The sequence below is a fragment of the Amblyraja radiata genome, chromosome 31 (assembly GCF_010909765.2).
Source record: "Amblyraja radiata isolate CabotCenter1 chromosome 31, sAmbRad1.1.pri, whole genome shotgun sequence".
Taxonomy (NCBI): Eukaryota; Metazoa; Chordata; class Chondrichthyes; order Rajiformes; family Rajidae; genus Amblyraja; species Amblyraja radiata.
In genome coordinates, this window is record NC_045986.1 from 19,686,325 (window position 1) to 19,704,500 (window position 18,176).

General features: G+C 42.3%; 1 protein-coding gene across 2 annotated transcripts in view; it reads right to left on the minus strand.

Moving 5' to 3' along the window:
* Positions 1-18,176, minus strand: part of disp3 (dispatched RND transporter family member 3) — a 300,294-nt gene that overhangs the window by 143,304 nt on the left and 138,814 nt on the right. For both annotated transcript variants that reach the window (XM_033048014.1, XM_033048013.1), the window contains exon 3: positions 1,122-2,188. In XM_033048014.1, the coding sequence (XP_032903905.1) occupies positions 1,122-2,076 (955 nt within the window). In that variant the 5' untranslated portion in view covers positions 2,077-2,188. The remainder of the gene's footprint in view (positions 1-1,121; positions 2,189-18,176) is intronic.

An 18,176-nucleotide genomic window follows, 5' to 3' on the forward strand; every position in this document is an offset into this window, starting at 1 on the left:
TGATGGATTTGTTACAGGCTGTTGCTTCATACCAAAGCATTTACAATAACAGCACAATTCATTTCGTAACATCCAAAGCCAAAGGCAATCTGTGTTTCTACTGAACGAGCGAGTGTATACTCAAATTAAAGTGTTTGTTAGTCAGGGTCCTAAATTAAAAAAAAAAATCAGGTTTCATTTTGGACGAAATGTGAAGGAAGAAACTGCAGATGCTGCTTTAAACCAAAGGTGGACAAAAAGCTCAGGAGTAACTCAGCGGGTCCGTCAGAATCTCTGGAGGAAAGGAATCGTTGATGTTTCGGGTCAAGACCCTTCTTCAGACTGAGAGACAAGGGAAAAGAAAGCAAGAGATATAGATGGGCACATAGAGAGATATAGAACAAATGAATGAAAGATATGCATCATTGATAAAGGGTGCAGGCCAATGTAGACTAGGTGGAAATGAGATACGGACAATGAAACATTAGGCTGTTTCCTTTATCATCATTACTTTTTTGCATATCTTTCATTCATTTATTCTATATCATCGTCTACATCTCACGTTTCCCTTTCCCCCGACTTTCAGTCTGAAGAAGGGTCTTGACCTAAAACATCACCTATTCCTTTCCTCCAGAGATGCTGCCTGACCCGCTGAGTTACTCCAGCTTTTTGTGCCCATCTTCATTTTGGACGAGTTGGGCTGAAGGGCCTGTTTCTCTGTCTGTATAGCCGTATGAAGCTATTAGAACTTTAGCTTTCCTTGTTCTGTGCATTCTGGCTGTATATTCATTTTGTTTTCCACTTTTACCTCTCAGCAAATATCCTTTTAAATACAAACCTTGTAATGCCGTGACTAATTTGATTTGTCATTCAATTTTTATTTCACTTAGGATAATGGTTTTCCTTCCGATTGCCCTCTTCAGTTGCTGATGAGACAACGTATCTCAATGATCAATTACCAGATTGCTTTATGATTATTATTAGCAGAGGAGAACAATGGACCTTGGTTTGTCTACCTCTACAATTATTAGAAGCAATAAAAAGTAAAATCAAAGGTTACATCAGCTGAAATGGCTGCTCAAGTCAGCGCTTATTCCTACCATGTATTCCCATTAGTACATCGAGAACAGATGACGACTTACCATGAATATCTGCCAGCTTCGGTCCCATGCCATCATAGTAAATCCTTCCACCTTGTGCTGTCGGGAAAAAATAGGTCATGAGGGAACTTGGAGGCGAGCAATAGGAGTATGAACCAAGAGGCATATCTCTGAGAACTTCATGAGGTTTCCAGCAAAATTCCCGAAACCTAGGGTGGTCCATTACTTTTTTTTCAATGTCATGAATAGTCAACAAACGCTCTTTGGTGAAGATGTTCCTGTCATCGTCACCTCTTGCTAGAAATACCAGCTCCATCCTCCACAGGGCATGCGTCTGTGTGTCTCCGTTAATGTAAGTGCTCGGATAGTTTTTACGGGACACGGCCCTCGATTGCCGTACTCGCAATCTGCTGCAGCTCTCGTTTGTGGCCGAATGGGCGGGCAGGTCATGTTTCCGCAGCCGGATCCCATCCGGCCATAGGCTTTCACTAGATTTACGATTGACTTTGTCTTGGGCGGCAGTGACAAACTGTGAATTATTACTGTGCAGTCTCTGTAATTCTTCGATGATGAGCTTCTCCAATGTCGCAGAAGCGTACTCCGCGAGATCGCGTCGATTCCTCCCCCAAGACCCAAACTGGGATTTTAAAGCAAGGGTCAAAGCATCAAAGTGCTGCGAAGACACATGGTTGCGAATCTCAAAGGCATTGTAGGATATATCTATGTCGAGGTAAGAACAATGCATAAACATGACAACAGTCAGAATTGTGGGAATTGTGCAACCTATTACTAAGATTAAGGCAGTACAATATGGGTTCGTGAATATCCATCCGACTATTCCCCAAAAACCTTTAACTTTCAAATCATGGAAGAGTCTTTTAATGCTGCAGTGGCATTTCTTGCAGAGTTTTTCTCCGCTGTGCGAGCTGACAGATACATCATAGTCTTCTTCTTCCAGCCACAGGTGCTGCACCAAAGGGTCATCATCACTTTCCATTCTAATACCTGCCCGAGGAAGGTGGGATGTGTCGAAAGAGATGAAATCGAATTGGATCCTTGACTCTCCTTGTCCTCAGATGGGTCTTCTGCACAAACCCAGTTTACAATATCTGCAACAGAAAGTACAAATCAGTACATTTTAGACTCCATAAATGAGCTGACACAGTAAATATTTAAAGAGATCTGGTACATCATCGAAACGAGCAGTCTTGTAAAATTCACCACATGGAGATGAATCAATCACGAGATTTTGAAATTTCTCCATTATTCCTTTGGAGCTTTTGTACTGATGCTGCCGGGAAATTAGTGAGTGATAAATTCATGGATTCATGGATTATAGAAGGAGTCTGTTCAGTATATTGTGCTGTGCGGGTTGAAAAGCAGCAGTCTCGACCCGAAACGGCACCCATTGCTTCTCTCCAGAGACGCTGCCTGCCCCGCTGAGTTACTCCAGTTTTTTTGTGTCTATCTTCGGTTTAAACCAGCATCTGCGGTCCCTTCTTACACAATACCCACTTTTATTTTACACCAGTTATCAGTCCCCAGTCTCTACGTACACAGATTATTTAATTGTGAGGAGTGTTTCTGCCTGAATCACCCTTTCTGACAATGAGTTCCAAACCTCTAGCACCTACTGGGTGAAAAAAAAAATACTCTCATCTCTCCTCCAATTCTGGTACAAATTACTTTCAATCTATGCCCCTGGTTTCTGATGGTTTGCTGAAGGGAAATAGACATTACCTGTTAACTTTATCAAGGCACCTCATCCTTTTATGCACCTCAAGTAAGTCTATCCTCAGCTTCCTCTGTTCCAAAGTGAGCCTCATTGCGAGGCGCTGCTGCTGCTGCACTCCATGGGCTGCACTACATCGGGACGGGTGAGGCGGGGACGGACGTGGGGCTCCGACCCGACAGTCTCCTCGACCCGAGTAGTAGGAGCCAAATACGGGATAAGGGCGGTCCCGTATTGGACAAACCAATTTAGCCCAAAAAACGGGATGTCTCGGCTAATACGGGGCAGTTGGCAACCCTCCTAACAACACTCCTGGTCGGGACCCTTCAGACTGATCTTCCAGCAGTTTGTTCTATGCTCCAGATTCCTGCATCTACAGCATCCTGCACCACCACTTAACTTTCTTGTAAATTTCCTCCACACCCAGTTCAGTGCAATCACATCTTTCTTGCAGAGCGGTAACCAGATCTGTGCACAGTGCCTAAGTTGGGACCTAACAACTGGCGTATAACATTTTAAATCTCTTTATTCTTATTATGTATGCTTCTCCTTAAATGCACTAAAGCTACTCCCTTCAACCAGCCCCTATGACAGAAAGCTACACATTTAAACTTTTTCCACCCAAATACCCGATTCAATTTCTTGGTGACCGCGTTATATTGCTGATCTTTCGTTTTATTTATCCCTGTGAGTTGAACATTTCTATTTGTATCTGCATGATCTAAACTTTCAACATTTTAAAGACCTTCTCCCCATGACATATCATTGCCTAAACTAAAGAGAGGGACCTATTACATTCCTTGTCAAATTCTCTCTCTAAGTATCAGATATTCTCAGATCCCTGCACAGATTGCTAAAGCATTATCAGATTCACTTCTTCAATAGGAGTGATCCCTCAACAACATGAGATGGGCTGTCATTTTTCAATGAGCATTGAGCATTGGTGTGTTTTACAATCCACACTCATTGCTTTGAGTTTGAATTGAACGGGTTCAGCATTGAAGGTCAAAGGTCAAAAACTTTATTTGCCATTTGTGCTTACACACCTAGGAACTCTTGTGCGGTTATTCAGAGAGTCAAGTCAAGTCAAATTAAAAATTAAAAAGACACACAGAAGACACATAATCTATAAAAACATATACTACTATAGAAATAAAAAAAGAAAATGCCTAAAACCCTATATAAAGGGGAAAGTGAGAGCATTGTAACTTGCACAAACCCTGTATCAGGACATCAGTTCATTTTGTTTTGTTTTGGCCAAGAGTCTCACGGGTTCAGATTGGACTGACTGAATTAATCGTTTGGTAAAACTGAATTTATTTCATCAGTCCTTTTACTGTGTGCATTTTCTGATAGGTGTTCAAAAGAACCGTGAATTAATAGCATGGAATGATATTGTAAAGTGCAGTCTTGGCAAGAAAACAACATTTCAATTGGTCATGACTTTTGACAGAGGTCTGGTTGAATATGAATTATCTTAAGAAAGAAGCAATATTTATCTGGTTTTATCCCTGCTTTCCAATGAGACAAAATGACACTTAAATCACAAGTTGCACCTATTATTTTGCCTAATCCATTCTTTCATCATATGATCTCATTGAAACCTACAGAATAATGAAAGGCATAGAAAGTATGGATGTGGAAAGGATGTTTCCACTGGTGGGAGAGTCTAGTACCAGAGGTCGGAGCCTCAGAATTAAAGGGTGCTCTTTTAGGAAGGAGGTGAGGAGGAACTTCTTTAGTCAGAGGGTGGTTAATCTGTGGAACTCATTGCCGCAGAGGGCTGCGGAGGCCATGTCAGTGGATATTTTTAAAGCAGAGATAAGACAAATTCTTCATTAGAACAGGTATCAAGGGCTATAGGGAGAAGGCAGGAAAATGGGATTAGGAGGCAGAGATCAGCAGAGGTAGACTCGATGGGCCAAATGGCCTAAATTTACTCCCACAACTTGTGAACTTGTGACCGTTTAAAGAATATACATCAGAAATTAGACAAGCTAAAAATGACCAATGTTTAGCAGCATGAGGTCATTAAAATCCAGCACACCTGTTATCCCACCGGAGATCAACTCTGCTTGCAGTGTATTGAAGTTGATAATATACAATAAATCACTGTTGTACTTAAATAATTTCCAACATAAACACTATGCTGGATTACAATGGTCAGTTTGACTCTGCTGCTGCTGGGCTCAGCTTTGATTCCAATGGCTTTAAAGACCTGGATAAAAAATCCAGGCCATTGCAATATAGAGTTTAAAACAAGTTCAGTGGTTTAAAGTGGGTTAAAACCATTAAGAAAAATGTCCAGTGTTAAATGAATATTCTCTGCCATTTGTACTGAATTTAGATTTAAAATTCACCAAATATAAAATACATTTTTAAAATAAAAAGCAAATTATACATTGGATTTTGCTTATTTTGTGATAGATGCAATGTGATATGTGCCGGAAGGAACTGCAGATGCTGGTTTAAGATAGACACAAAATGCTGGATAACTCAGTGTCTGGAGCATGTCTGGAGAGAAACAATGGGTGGCTTTTTCGGGTCGAGACCCTTCTTCAGTCTGAAGAATAGTCTCGACCCAAAACGTCACCCATTCCTTCTCTCCAGAGATGCTGCCAGTCCCGCTGAGTTACTCCAGCATTTTGTGCAATGTGATATTGTCCTCTAACAAAGCGCTGAACCAGGTGCCTGCGAAGTGCAAGTGGATAATAAAAATGCTGATGCCTACTGCAGATACGCTTGGTATCTCCATTACTGTTACATTGACGAGAAATATGAGAGAACCGATACAAAACAATTCAAGAGCAGTAATTTAAAGATAGCAATGCCTCTCCAAAGTCAGGGCTCTGGGACAGGATAAAAACCAACCTTCAATATCAGGGTGTGCAGATAAAATAAAGATGGATGAGAGGCATGAAAAAGTGTTGACCTTTGTACGATATATTAAGGGAATAATCAGACCACGTACTTGCTACTCAGTAATCACTGCTGGTTCCAAATGAACTCTGCTGTCATTGCTCAGCAGGCAAAGATCTTACAGATGGTCACCTTGTAGAATCACACAAAATAGATGGCTGATTAAACGAGATACTAATGTCGTTTCTAAGAGCATTGGAAAGTACCTCAACATGAAGCGTGGTAATTATTTCTTGTAGGCACAGATAATAACCTTCAATTTCAAGCTGTTGGTGCAACAGGATAGTTCATTACGCTCTGCTTTCCACTTCTTTCACATTGGGGAAATGAATTTAAGCTCCCTAGGTGTGACACAGCAATAAATGGGGCCAAGTGTGCAAGCACATTACAGTGCAAGATGAGAGAGATGATAAATTACAGGTGTTCGGTTTGGTGATCTTAGTCATGAGAAGCTAAAGAGGCACGTTCATTAGCTGTGCAAGGGACATGTTGCAGAGGAGATTGGCAGAGAAGTTGACTGGGACGGTGCAGTTCAGTGGTGAGGTGAGACTGGAGAAGTCTGTTCTCCCTGGTGGAGAATGTCCCAAGAGAGAATGTGATTGGTATGCATACGGTTAAGATGGGTACAAATGGAGTTGACATCAGGAAGCTATTTCCCCATATCAGAGACAGGTAAAACTGGAGGAGATTGGTTTAGGGCAAGGAGTTAGAGATTCGGAGGGGATGAGGGTGGTCATCTTCACCCAGAGAGCAGTAAGCACCTGGAATACATTGTCTGAGAGCATGATTGAGCTGGGTCACTGACAGCATTTAAGAAGTATTTCGATGAGCACTTGATTGATGAGGCATAGGAAGATACTGACCAAATATTGGGCAATGGAATCAATATGGAAGGGTGCCCACTGGTCAATGTGGATGAGTTGGGCCGAATGACACGTTTCCATGCTGCACAATTCAACGATCTATGATTGCCCGAATGAAAGATACACCATGGAAACATGCCCTTCGTCCCAAAGTATCCACACCAACCATCAATTCCCTGTTCACACCAGTTCTATGTTATACAACTTTTGCATCCATTCCCTAAACACTAAGGGCAATTTATAGAGGCCATACCCTGCAAACCCACACATCTTTGGGATGTGGGAGGAAACTGGAGCAAACCCATGCCGTCACAGGGAGAACGTGCAAACTCTACAAAGACAGTACCCGAGGTTAGGGTCAAACTTGGGTTTCTGGCTCTGTAAGGCAGCAACTCTGTGCCATTGTGATTCTATTATAGAGAGGCAGGTATGAGTCAAGAGTTCGATTCCTGATGTTCTTGACTTGCCCTTGCATTTATGGAGCAGTGTTGACCTGCTTCAAAACAAAAAAATATTGCTCCTCAAATATTGCAGTTCTTTGTTTCAACATTTCTGTCCGCTCCACTGCAAAATCTGCTCAAAGTGTGCCTTGTTCTCTGTTGAGATCACACCTTCCCTCCCTAACAATGGACCTACCAGGCCTGAGGTTATTTGTGGTTGGCCCTGATTGATCCTGGTCTTTTCTTCCCGCCAGCTCTTCACCTCCTTCCTCTCCACCCCCCCCTCCCCCCTCCACCCCCAACTTAAAGTCAGAAGAAGGGTCCCACCCCATAACATCACCCATCCGTTTTCTCTAGAGCTGCTGTCAGACCCACTGAGTTACTCCAGCACTTTGTATCTATCATTGGTATAAACCAGCATCTTGTGGTTCTTAGTTTCTACGGGTAATTATGGTGTTGGAATGGGGTTTGTTAACAAGAGTTCTCCACGACCTGCAGTATCGTTACCCTGAATGAGTCAGCTAGTTAAAAATAAATAGATACATTGGGAAATAACAGAAACTTTGGCGAGTAAACAAGTCCTTTTCCACCCAGATGTAAATGCTCACTAGCCACATCTCCAAACTCAGCAGTGAAAATGTGATGAAATTCTGTACACTGCATCAATGTTCCATGGAAAACAAATACAACTGCAGATGCTGAGATCTGAAAGAATGAGAGGAAATTCTGGAAGAACTCAGCCAGTCAAGCAGTTCTGATGAAGGGTCCTTGGCCTCAAACATTATGAAAGAACCAATGTGTAGGAAAGAACTGCAGATGCTGGTGTACACTGAAGATAGACACAGAATGCTAGAGTAACTTAGCTGGGCAGCAGCAGAGGAGTTGGTGCCTGATGCCCCTGTCCCACTTAGGAAACCTGAACGGAAACGTCTGGAGACTTTGCGCCCCACCCAAGGTTTCCGTGCGGTTCCCGGAGGTTGCAGGTGGTTGCCAGAGGTTGCAGGTAGTGGAAGCAGGTAGGGAGACTGACAAAAACCTCCGGGAACCTCTGGGAACCACACGGAAACCTTGGGGGGGGCACAAAGTCTCCAGAGGTTTCCGTTCAGGTTTCCTAAGTGGGACAGGGGCATTACAGTGTTTGCAGCACCGGAGACCTGAGTTTGATCCCGACTACGGGTACTGTCTGTACGGAGTTTGTATGTTCTCCCAGTGACCGCGTGGGTTTTCCCCGGGTGCTCTGGTTTCCTCCCACACTCCAAAGGCGTGCAGGATTTAGGTTAATTTGCTTTCGTAAAATTCCAAATTGTCCCTAGTGTGTAGGTTAGTGCTAGTATACGGGGCGATCGTTGATCTTCGGTTTTCTCCCACACGCCAAAGACGTACAGGTAAGTAGGTTAATTGGCTTGCTGTATGTGCAAATCGTCCCTGTTTGCGTGTAGGATAGTGTTAGTGGGGATCGCTGGTCGGCGCGGACCTGGTGGGCCGAAGGGCCTGTTTCCACATTGTATCTCTAAAGTAAACTAATCTAAGCTGGACAGGCAGCACCTCTGGGGAGAAGGAATGGGTGACGTTTCGGGTCGGAGACTATTCCTCAGAGTTAAGGTTGATCAAATGAAGACCGCAGAGTAAGAAATAAGTTTATGAACAAGTTTGTGCAACATAGATCAGAGCAGCATAAACTGTGGCGCATTAACAATTCTGTCCTTTTGGGGATTGCCAGCCGTGCAATGAAAGTTACACGATAATTGAGATCTTACTGAGTTTAAATTATCTAATCATGTTCCCAGCATGTGCAACAAGACCCTTGTTCCAGCCGTTGCCTACTTAGGCTTCAATATCCTATTACGCTTCACATAATACATTTCTGCTTGACGAAGTGAAAGATCTATAAGGGGACTGGGAGGATAAAACCGAACACCAATTGAAAGCCTCAACTCCCTTGTGTCCAGATACATTTCTAATTAGCAGGGCAATAAATTCCAACTCCCACCTCTCACAAAAATACCTGGCCCTCACAAATGTTCTGCACCCGGAGTTCCAACTCATTCTGACATATTGGACTGAAGGGATAATCACATCTGAATTGTGGCAGAAAATACGTTTAAATATGAGCAGTTCATTGATTTGTTTTTAAACATTGATCCATGTCACAAAAATCACACTCTAGCATGGCCCTGTATTAATGTGCAATAAAGCCCTATCAGAGCTGGTCAGTTGTTATAAAGAGAATTTTCTTGGATAATGAAGATATTGGGCGGCATCATGGCACAGTGGTAGAGTTGCTGCCTTACATCCCACTCTCCAGATGTTCCTTTGCCTGCAAACAACCTACCCCTATCACCTGAAGCAAGTTCCTGTCTAATACCATCAAAGTTGGCCTTGCCATATTCAGGCAGGGACCCTTTATCAGCATTGGATATTCTGAGGACTACAGTCCAGATAACAGGTCCCGGCAGGAAATGTCGGCTGTCCATTTCCCTCCACAGATGCTGCCTGACCCACTGAATTTCTCCAGTATCTTTTCTTTTTGTTCCAGATTCCAGCATCTGCAATCTCCAGTGTTTCCAGAGAATGATACTGACAAGTTGGCTTGCTACAGAATGTCCACCTAGTAAATTCACAATTATATTCCAGGGCTGTAGTTAGTCAGATTTTCATGTCTCCCTATCTACCACTATAATCCTCTTTGATGTTCAGTGAGCTCTCTCGTTCAGCCATCTTAAGATCACTGAACCGTTTGCTGTCCTTCATGTGCTTCAGCATGTTGTCTCATTTTATTCCTTTTGAAATGGGAGTTCATCTATATGAGGTTTTATTTCAACACATCTTTGACTATCTTGAGAACCTGAGGTGCGAGTAAATTATATATTTATTTCGCGAAGAGGGCAAAACATGCCATTATCTAATACACAATAATATATTACATTTAAAAAATCAGAAAAGTGAAGAAAAAAACACTGTCTATGAAGCCATTTCTATCGGCATTTCTTTTTATCCACCTTTTAGCTTGATAGCTCAACTCTTTTTCATCCTGGGGAATTAATGTTGACACTTTACATGGCAACTTTACATGGCACTTTACAGGAGGCAGGTTAGTAATGACAACAGAAGTTCTTTCCTATTTTGCACTGATCTTAATCACCTACTTTGATATATCTTTTTACCAAACATAGCTAAACGAGATTCAAACGATCTTCAGTGTTAGAATGGAAATCAAAGCAAGTATCACTTTAGATGCTACTGTTGTGTCATTTCCACTCTTGCTCTGTGCATACGTGGTGATGTCCTACACGGTGGTTAGTGGATGGACAATCACCTCAAACACTTGCAGTATTCAAAGCTAGTTGCCATAAGTTTTATTTCAGAGTGACCAACCACAAAGATAAGCAGAGTGAATCAGAGACGATCTTGGAACCCTGGAAACACTTCAAAATGAAATTGCTTCTGACTACAATTGGGCCACAAAGGTGGACACAAAATGCTGGAGTAACTCATTAGGGCAGGCAGTATCTCTGGAAAGAAGGAACGGGTGACGTTTCGGGTCGAGACAGCTCTTAAGAAGGGTTTTGACCCGAAATGTCACCCATTCCTTCACTCCAAAGATACTGCCTGCCCCGCAGAGTTACTCTAGCATTTTGTGTCCATTTTCGGTATATAACCAGCATCTGTAGTTCCTTCCTACACATACTATTGATCCATATTCGCTATCTACCAGATAGATGGAAACATTTGTAATCGGAATATATACATCATTATCGACACCTTGCTTAAACACGATTTGCTTCCATAGTAAATTCAGAAGGAAATGCAGACATTTTTGTTAGATTAGGGCAGCACTGCCTTACAGCACCAGAGATCCGGGTTCGATCCTAACTGTGGGTGTTTGTCTGTACGGAGTTTGTACGTTCTCCGCATGACCTGCGTGGATTTTCTCCGAGATCTTTGGGTACCTCCCACATTGCAAAGACATACAGGTTTGTAGGTTAATTGGTTTGGTTATAAATGTCGAAAAATTGTCTCTAGTTTGTGTAAGGTAGTGTTAATGTGCGGGGATCACTAGTCAGTGCGGACTCAGTGGGCTGAAGGGCCTGTTTCCACGCTGTATCTCGAAACTAAATTAAAATATATTAATGTCACGTACCAAAGTTCTCATGGATTATCAAATCTTGGGCAAAAACTCATTCACAATTCAACTCTGGTTCACTGCAAGACATACACAGGACAAATCGTTTTCCACACTGCACCGACTTGGAACCAGTAGACCATATACACTCCACAAATATAGATGCACTTTGTCATTGTTGTGTCATGTGGTACAGTTCCACAGATTATTCTATGTAAGCAAAGCTACAGGGCCTCCATTAGTTCTTTATAACTAATCACCTTGAAAGTGAATATTCCATAAAAGTCATTTCCAAACCCATCTTAGCAGCAATTTACATTGTCATCTGATGCAATTGATGGCTAGCTATAACCTGCTTAGATTTATTTTTTAGGATTATTATTTATTTTTAATTATCAATATACTTTTGTTTTTTCACACATGCCTGCTTTCTTCCTTGATGTATCAAACATTAAACATGGAGGAAGAAGTTACTGAGCATGTCAAATAGCTGCAATTTTTTCCCCTTGGCCTGACTGTGTCTGAATTACTATAATTTAAAAAACCGGAAAGTAGCAGACTCTATTCCACATCATATCGAGAAATTACAGTGTGTATGCAATAGGCAAATGCTATATTCCTTTACAAAATTCCGGTTCTGGTGTTGAATACCTGTTGTAGTGACGGTTTCTTAGAACGTCTCATGGATTTAATCCTCGATAGTCACTATAATTGATGACCGTGGATCAGATGTTAATCTATACGCACCCATGAGCTCTCCACGAGACATTCAATGATGACTGTGGATCAGATGTTAATCTATACGCACCCATGAGCTCTCCACAAGACATTCAATGCCATCGTAAGATAAATGTTCCAAAAACAGTCTCTTGATTAATAGTTTCTGTATTATAGTAGTATAAACAGTAAGATAATTCTTTGTGTATTAGATTTCAATGATACTCATGGTCATGCTCGTGCATGGTCGCAAGCTATTTCTCTTCCCCGATCTTCTTTGAACTAAACTAAACTCCTTGGGAGTCTGCGAATCCCAGCCGCAAACCACGCCCTCGACTACGTATAAATCCCACCCACATAATTACAGGCAGATAAAATTGAAAGGTAACTGGTTATAGTTAGAACATACTGAGTTAAGCTAAATGGCTACTGCACCTGTGAGGACGAAGAGGATGGATGGTGAGGTGGAAGCCATGTGGTTGAGTGGAGGGGTGTCATTGCAGGAGTGGGAGTACTAGAGTCATAGAGTAAGAGTCACATAGCATGGAAACAGGCCCTTCAGCCCAACCGATCAACATGTCCAATCTACACTAATCCCGCTTGCCTGCATTTGGCCCATATCCCTCTAAACCTGTCCTCTCCAACTACATGTTTAAATGTTTCTAAAACATTGCGATAGTACCTGCCTCAACTACATCTTCCGGCAATTTGTCCCATACTCCCATCACCCTCTGTGTAAAAAAAGTTACCCCTCAGGTTCCTATTACATTCACCCCCTCCCCTCCCCTCCCCAATCACCTTAAACCTATTGATGACAGAATGAGAGAAAGTAGGAACATTTTCCATTGTGTTCCAACTATCAATACTTCAGCATCTGAACTGAAGTATTGATAGTTTGAGCTTGTTCAATACCATTGAATATATACATAGAAAATAGTTGGTCACACAATACAAATCTTAAAAGGACATACATAACCCATGCATGTTACAAGAACATTAAAACACTAGTCATGGAAAATTGGTCAGGTTTATCCCAATCAGAAACAGGACAAATCCAAGGCAGCTAATGAATACTTCGATTCTCAATCACCAGTAAAACGAAGGGATGGCTTATGATGTTCTCATGCAGAGTTTTGTCACTAATGCCTTGCTCAACTTGTGTTCCTTAGCACCACTCAGTTCTGGTCTTCATTGCAATCTTGGTCTAAATACAGACAGAAAAAAAAACTGAATTCTTAGGCAACATAAGAGTGACTGGTCTTAATGACAAGAGGTTATTTACCCTATTTTGTCATCAAGGTAGCTTAGCCGAATAAAATTTGGCACGTTGTGAAACTGGCCAATGTTTCAACTGGCTAAGGTTATAGGCAATACGGAAATCATAGGTGTAGTTGGTGGAAACTGAGACCTATAATCGCAACACATCATTCCAAGAGTTCCTCATTAGTTTCCCACAGTGGAGGCACAGTGGCGGCACAGTGGCGGCACAGTGGAGGCACAGTGGCGGCACAGTGGAGGCACAGTGGCGCAGTGGTAGAGTTGCTGCCATACAGTGGTAGAGACCCGGGTTCGATCCCAACTACGGGTGCTGTCTGCACCGAGTTTGTACGTTCTCCCTGTGACCGTGTGGGTTTTCTCTAGGTGTTCTGCTTACCCCCCACATTACAAAGACGTGCAGGGTGGTAGGTTAATTGGCTTCTGTAAATTGTCTGTAAGTGTGTAGGATCGAACTAGTGTACAGGCGATCGTTGATTGGCATAGTAGACTCAGTGAGCAGAAGGACCTGTTGCCATGCCATATCTCTACACTAACCTAAACCTAAGATCATCCATCTAGTGTGTGTACAGAAGGATATCTGCAAAATGTCCAACGCTGTTTGCATCTCCTTGGCAAAGTAAGCAGTCTGCGCCCACTGGCTGATGTAACCATAAACCATAGCCTTGAGCACATCCCACATTAATTCCACCTTGATGTAAATTGAGAGGCGACATATTAAAGATTTTTTTCAGAATGTAAAAATCAATGTTTAATTTAGTACTTTGCAAAAGGAAGGAAACCAAACTATATATTAAGTTGTGAAGGTGCTAAGAACTTTGTGCATAATATTTCAGAGATAATTATTGGCAAAATCACTTCAGTGAAGTTGACAATTAAGCTATGTTTAAGGTACGTGTAATGTGATCGCCATAATTGCAACGCATGAGTTTGGCACTGCGGTGTTATGTTACCTGCCAGCAGACTTATTGCACAATCCATTGTTAAATCATAGGACAGCCAAGCTGCAGTTGGAGTAAGTAGCGATAGAGAGGCTTGGATTTGAGATGTGTAAAGAGACCAAGCTCATGCTGGAAGGTATCACTCGAACATGTAAAGGGGCAATATAGTTAAATAAATTGGCAATATAGTTAAATAAAATCTTCATGTATGGTACCATAGCAGGAAGAAGGATTGATGTAGCACAGAACAGTGGCACAGTGTAGAGCCATTGCCAGACAGTGTCAAATTGATGCTTGTCTGTACGGAGTTTGTATGTGGTCCCCGTGAACTGCGTGGGTTTTCTCCGAGAACTTCAATTTCCTCTCACGCTCCAAAGGCGTCCATGTTTGTAGGTTAATTGGCTTAATGTGCGGGGATCACTGGTGGGTGCGCTCGGTGGGCTGAAGGGCCTGTTTCCGCGCTGTATCTCTGAACTAAACTAAGCCAGACATGTGAAGGGGAAACCAAATGGGAGGGGAATTGGCAGTAAAGTTGATTAAATCCTCATGTACAGTAACGTGGCAAGAAGAAGCATTGATCTAACAGGGAACAAGGTACAGCATGGGAGGAGGCTCAAGCAAAAGTGAAGCAAAACCCTACATAAAAAGGCAAACGCAGACTGGGACCCGTACAAATTCCCCTAGCATTGATTTGAAGAAAATGTGTGGGATTTAAAGTGAAATTGTTCCCCATTTATCTGGTTGAACAAAGACGGTGGAGAGGAGGGACAATTTGGGACAGGTTTGGAGCCTTTAGGCCATTCTTGTGTGGGACAGTGGTGTAGAGGGATGAGGCATTGTGGCGCTGAAGAAGGGTCTCGACTCGAAACGTCACCCATTCCTTCTCTCCAGAGATGCTGCCTGTCCCGCTGAATTACTCCAGCATTTTGTGTCGATCTATGGTGCATGTCAGCCCATTCGTGACCAGGAAACTGTCAAAATGTTGTCGGATGTCAGAAATATCTGAGATGCCAGTGGGAAGAGACAGAAAAACGGGCAAAGAAAAGATCAAAGTTGGAAGAAACAAGTTCTTACGGACAAGAAAAAACATCAATACCTCTCTCCCAACTGCATTTGTGTCATTTGAATTCTCCTGGACTCCAGCCTAGTCTCTTTATTGTCTCCACCCTAACCAGCCCCCTCCCCCCCTCACCCCACACCTCCCGCCTTCATGGCCCCCAAGACCTGCTGGATCTCCTGGCTGCTAATCATTTAACTCCCATTCCCATCCTGAACTTTCTGTCCTGGGCCACCTCCATTGCCATAGTGAAGTCACGTACAAAACAGGAGGAATAACATCTCTTAATCCAATTGGTCAGCTCACAACCCAATGGTATGAACATTAAATTCTCCAATTTCACATAACTAACCTGCTAACAATATACCCCCTTTTCCCCTTCACTCCTTTTTCCTTTGCCCCATCTTGATTCACACTCACTTCTTCCTTTTTCCGCCCACCTGTCTCCTTCCTTTTATATTCCTTCCTCTGGCTTCACAATTTTCACTTTGTCTATCCTTATCTCCTAGTTTTTATCTCTTCTTCTCTGGTCTTTGTCTAACCATCTACCTCTCAACCCCTGCCTCATCACCTGTACTAACAATCACTTGCCAGGCTTTGTCCTGCTCCCTCTTCTTTTACAGGTTTCTCTCTCATTCCCACCACAATCCGTCTGAATAAAGATCCCGCTCCTATGAAACATTTTTCACGGTGACCAGTTAACTAGTTGCTTAGTTATTCAGATATTATTGTAGCATTGATTTACATCAGCTAACATGAAACATGTCAGTAAGGGCCAGTCTATCAACCCATACTGTACAAGCAATGCCTGTACATTGATACATGCAATGCAAACTTTACACATCCTACACATAGAATATCTGTGTCTGCACATATCATACAAGGAGCATCTGCATGCATGCCAAAGATTGGCTTATTGAGCACTTGTATATAAATATGGATCGAGTAAGCAAATCTGTATACCGGCATGTGCAATGGAAGCAGAACGTGTATACTGCTTTGCATTGAATGGACAGTGCCTATACATGACCATTGCTTCTACAAGCAAGCCAAAGCACTTTACACCAACCTTTTGTATTGATTGTTGCTAATGGTCTTTGTTTTTCATGTATTAAGCTTCTGATGGATCCACTTAAGTGCAATTGGGACTGAATATGTGGTCGATCTTTCTGTTTACTGGCAGCATCAAACCTTCCCAAGCTAGATGAGAAGCAAGGCTCCAATAACGCAGGCACCATCCCGCCAACCCACTTTTCTGCTTCTTACATTCTCAGAGCCCAGATGATGCTAACGTTAGATATGAGATGGACTGGACACTTTTGCTGACTCTACCTAAATGTACATGTCTGGAGATCATCACAACTCCTTTCATTTGTGCCACCAGTGTCCACGAAAGAGACAAAGCACCATTTCCTGATTATTTAGGTTGATTTTAAACCAAGTTACTTCCCTACCCTGGGAACAGACACATAGGAGAGCAGAACTTCTGACAAGCAGGTATCACAAACATATTTGTACAACGATCAAATGAACAAGAAAAATGGCGTGCATTAATACAGTGACTGTCACCCACCTCATGTTTTGCCAAAATATTATCTTGTCAAAAAAACTGACACCACTGTAATGGAAGAAACAAGGCAGTTAGATTTCACACAAAAGGACCTAACTGAGAGCAATCCAATACTGTCTGCCGGATTCAGAGATATCCTTCCATTCAAAGAAAAATTAAAAGAAGGGGTGGCACTGTGGCTAGCAATAGAGTTGCTGCCTTTGAGCGCCAGAGAGCTGGGTTCGATCTTGACTACGGCTGCTGTCTATATGGAGTTTGTACCTTCTCTCCATGACCTGCATGAGTTTTTTCCAGTATCTCCGGTTTCCTCCTACAATCCAAAGACCTACAGGTTTGCAGGTTAATTGGCTTGGTATAATTGTAAATTGTCCCTAGTGTAGGATACTGTTAGTCTGCGGGAATCGCTGGTTGATACGGACTCGGTGGGCCTGTTTCAGTGTTGTATCTCTAAACTACACAAAATAATGATCCAACAACCTGCTTCAAATGTACAAATGCACCAAGGATGTAGGAAATCTGAAATATATAAAAAGGCTTTTTGAAACCATGCCATTGGATCTATTGTATTCATCTGAGGGGGGAAGAGGTGATGCCTCATCCAAAAAGCAGCACCTCTGCCAACATAGCACGCACAACAGTGTCAATGTAAAATGTGTGCTCAGGTCTCTGGAGTGGGAATTGAATCCATAACCTTGTGACTCAGAGAGTTTCAAAGTGGTTTCTCTCCGTGGACCATATTTCTGAAGTTGTGAATTAGACTGCACGAATCTACCGCTGATGGAGTTGTTGCAGAAGCTTGAACAGTTCAAAGGGTGAACTTTGCCAATGACTCTGCTGAATCGGTCCCTTCAACAATGCACAGAATCAATCGCATGACCTGCTACCGTACACTCAAAAAAGCTCGGTGCACAGAGATATATCGGTTTGGATTAAAAGAAAGCCAAAATTATAACTCGTCCAAACAGCCTCGCTTGCTGGCTGTGTGCGACACAGTGGGTTTATTTATTCAGGTGTTAAAAAAACAACTAATTTATACTTACATTTGAATTGGTGCCTAACAGTAAGTCAATTTTGATTTATCAAGAGAGATAGTGCTTTCTTCTTTCTACATAACTATTATTCAAAGGCCATCGGAAATCATTTCTGCCTAAAAGTAAATTACTTTATGCAGAGTGACGGTAGAACAGGTGTTTATTTATTGATAACTCAAATTAGCTTCAAGTAAACAATGAAATGCGGTAGAGGAATCATGGGCCTTTTTATAAATATATTACCATTCAGAACATGGACACACTGAGGTGCCCTTGAGACAGTGGCGTGATCACCATCATGCAGCCGTCCTGGTGATGAGACTCCCACTCTGCTGTTGGGAAGGGAGTTTCAGGACTTTAATACATCGATGAAGGAATGACAAATTATTTCCAATTCAGGGCAATGTGAGACTTGTTGTGGAAAACTCA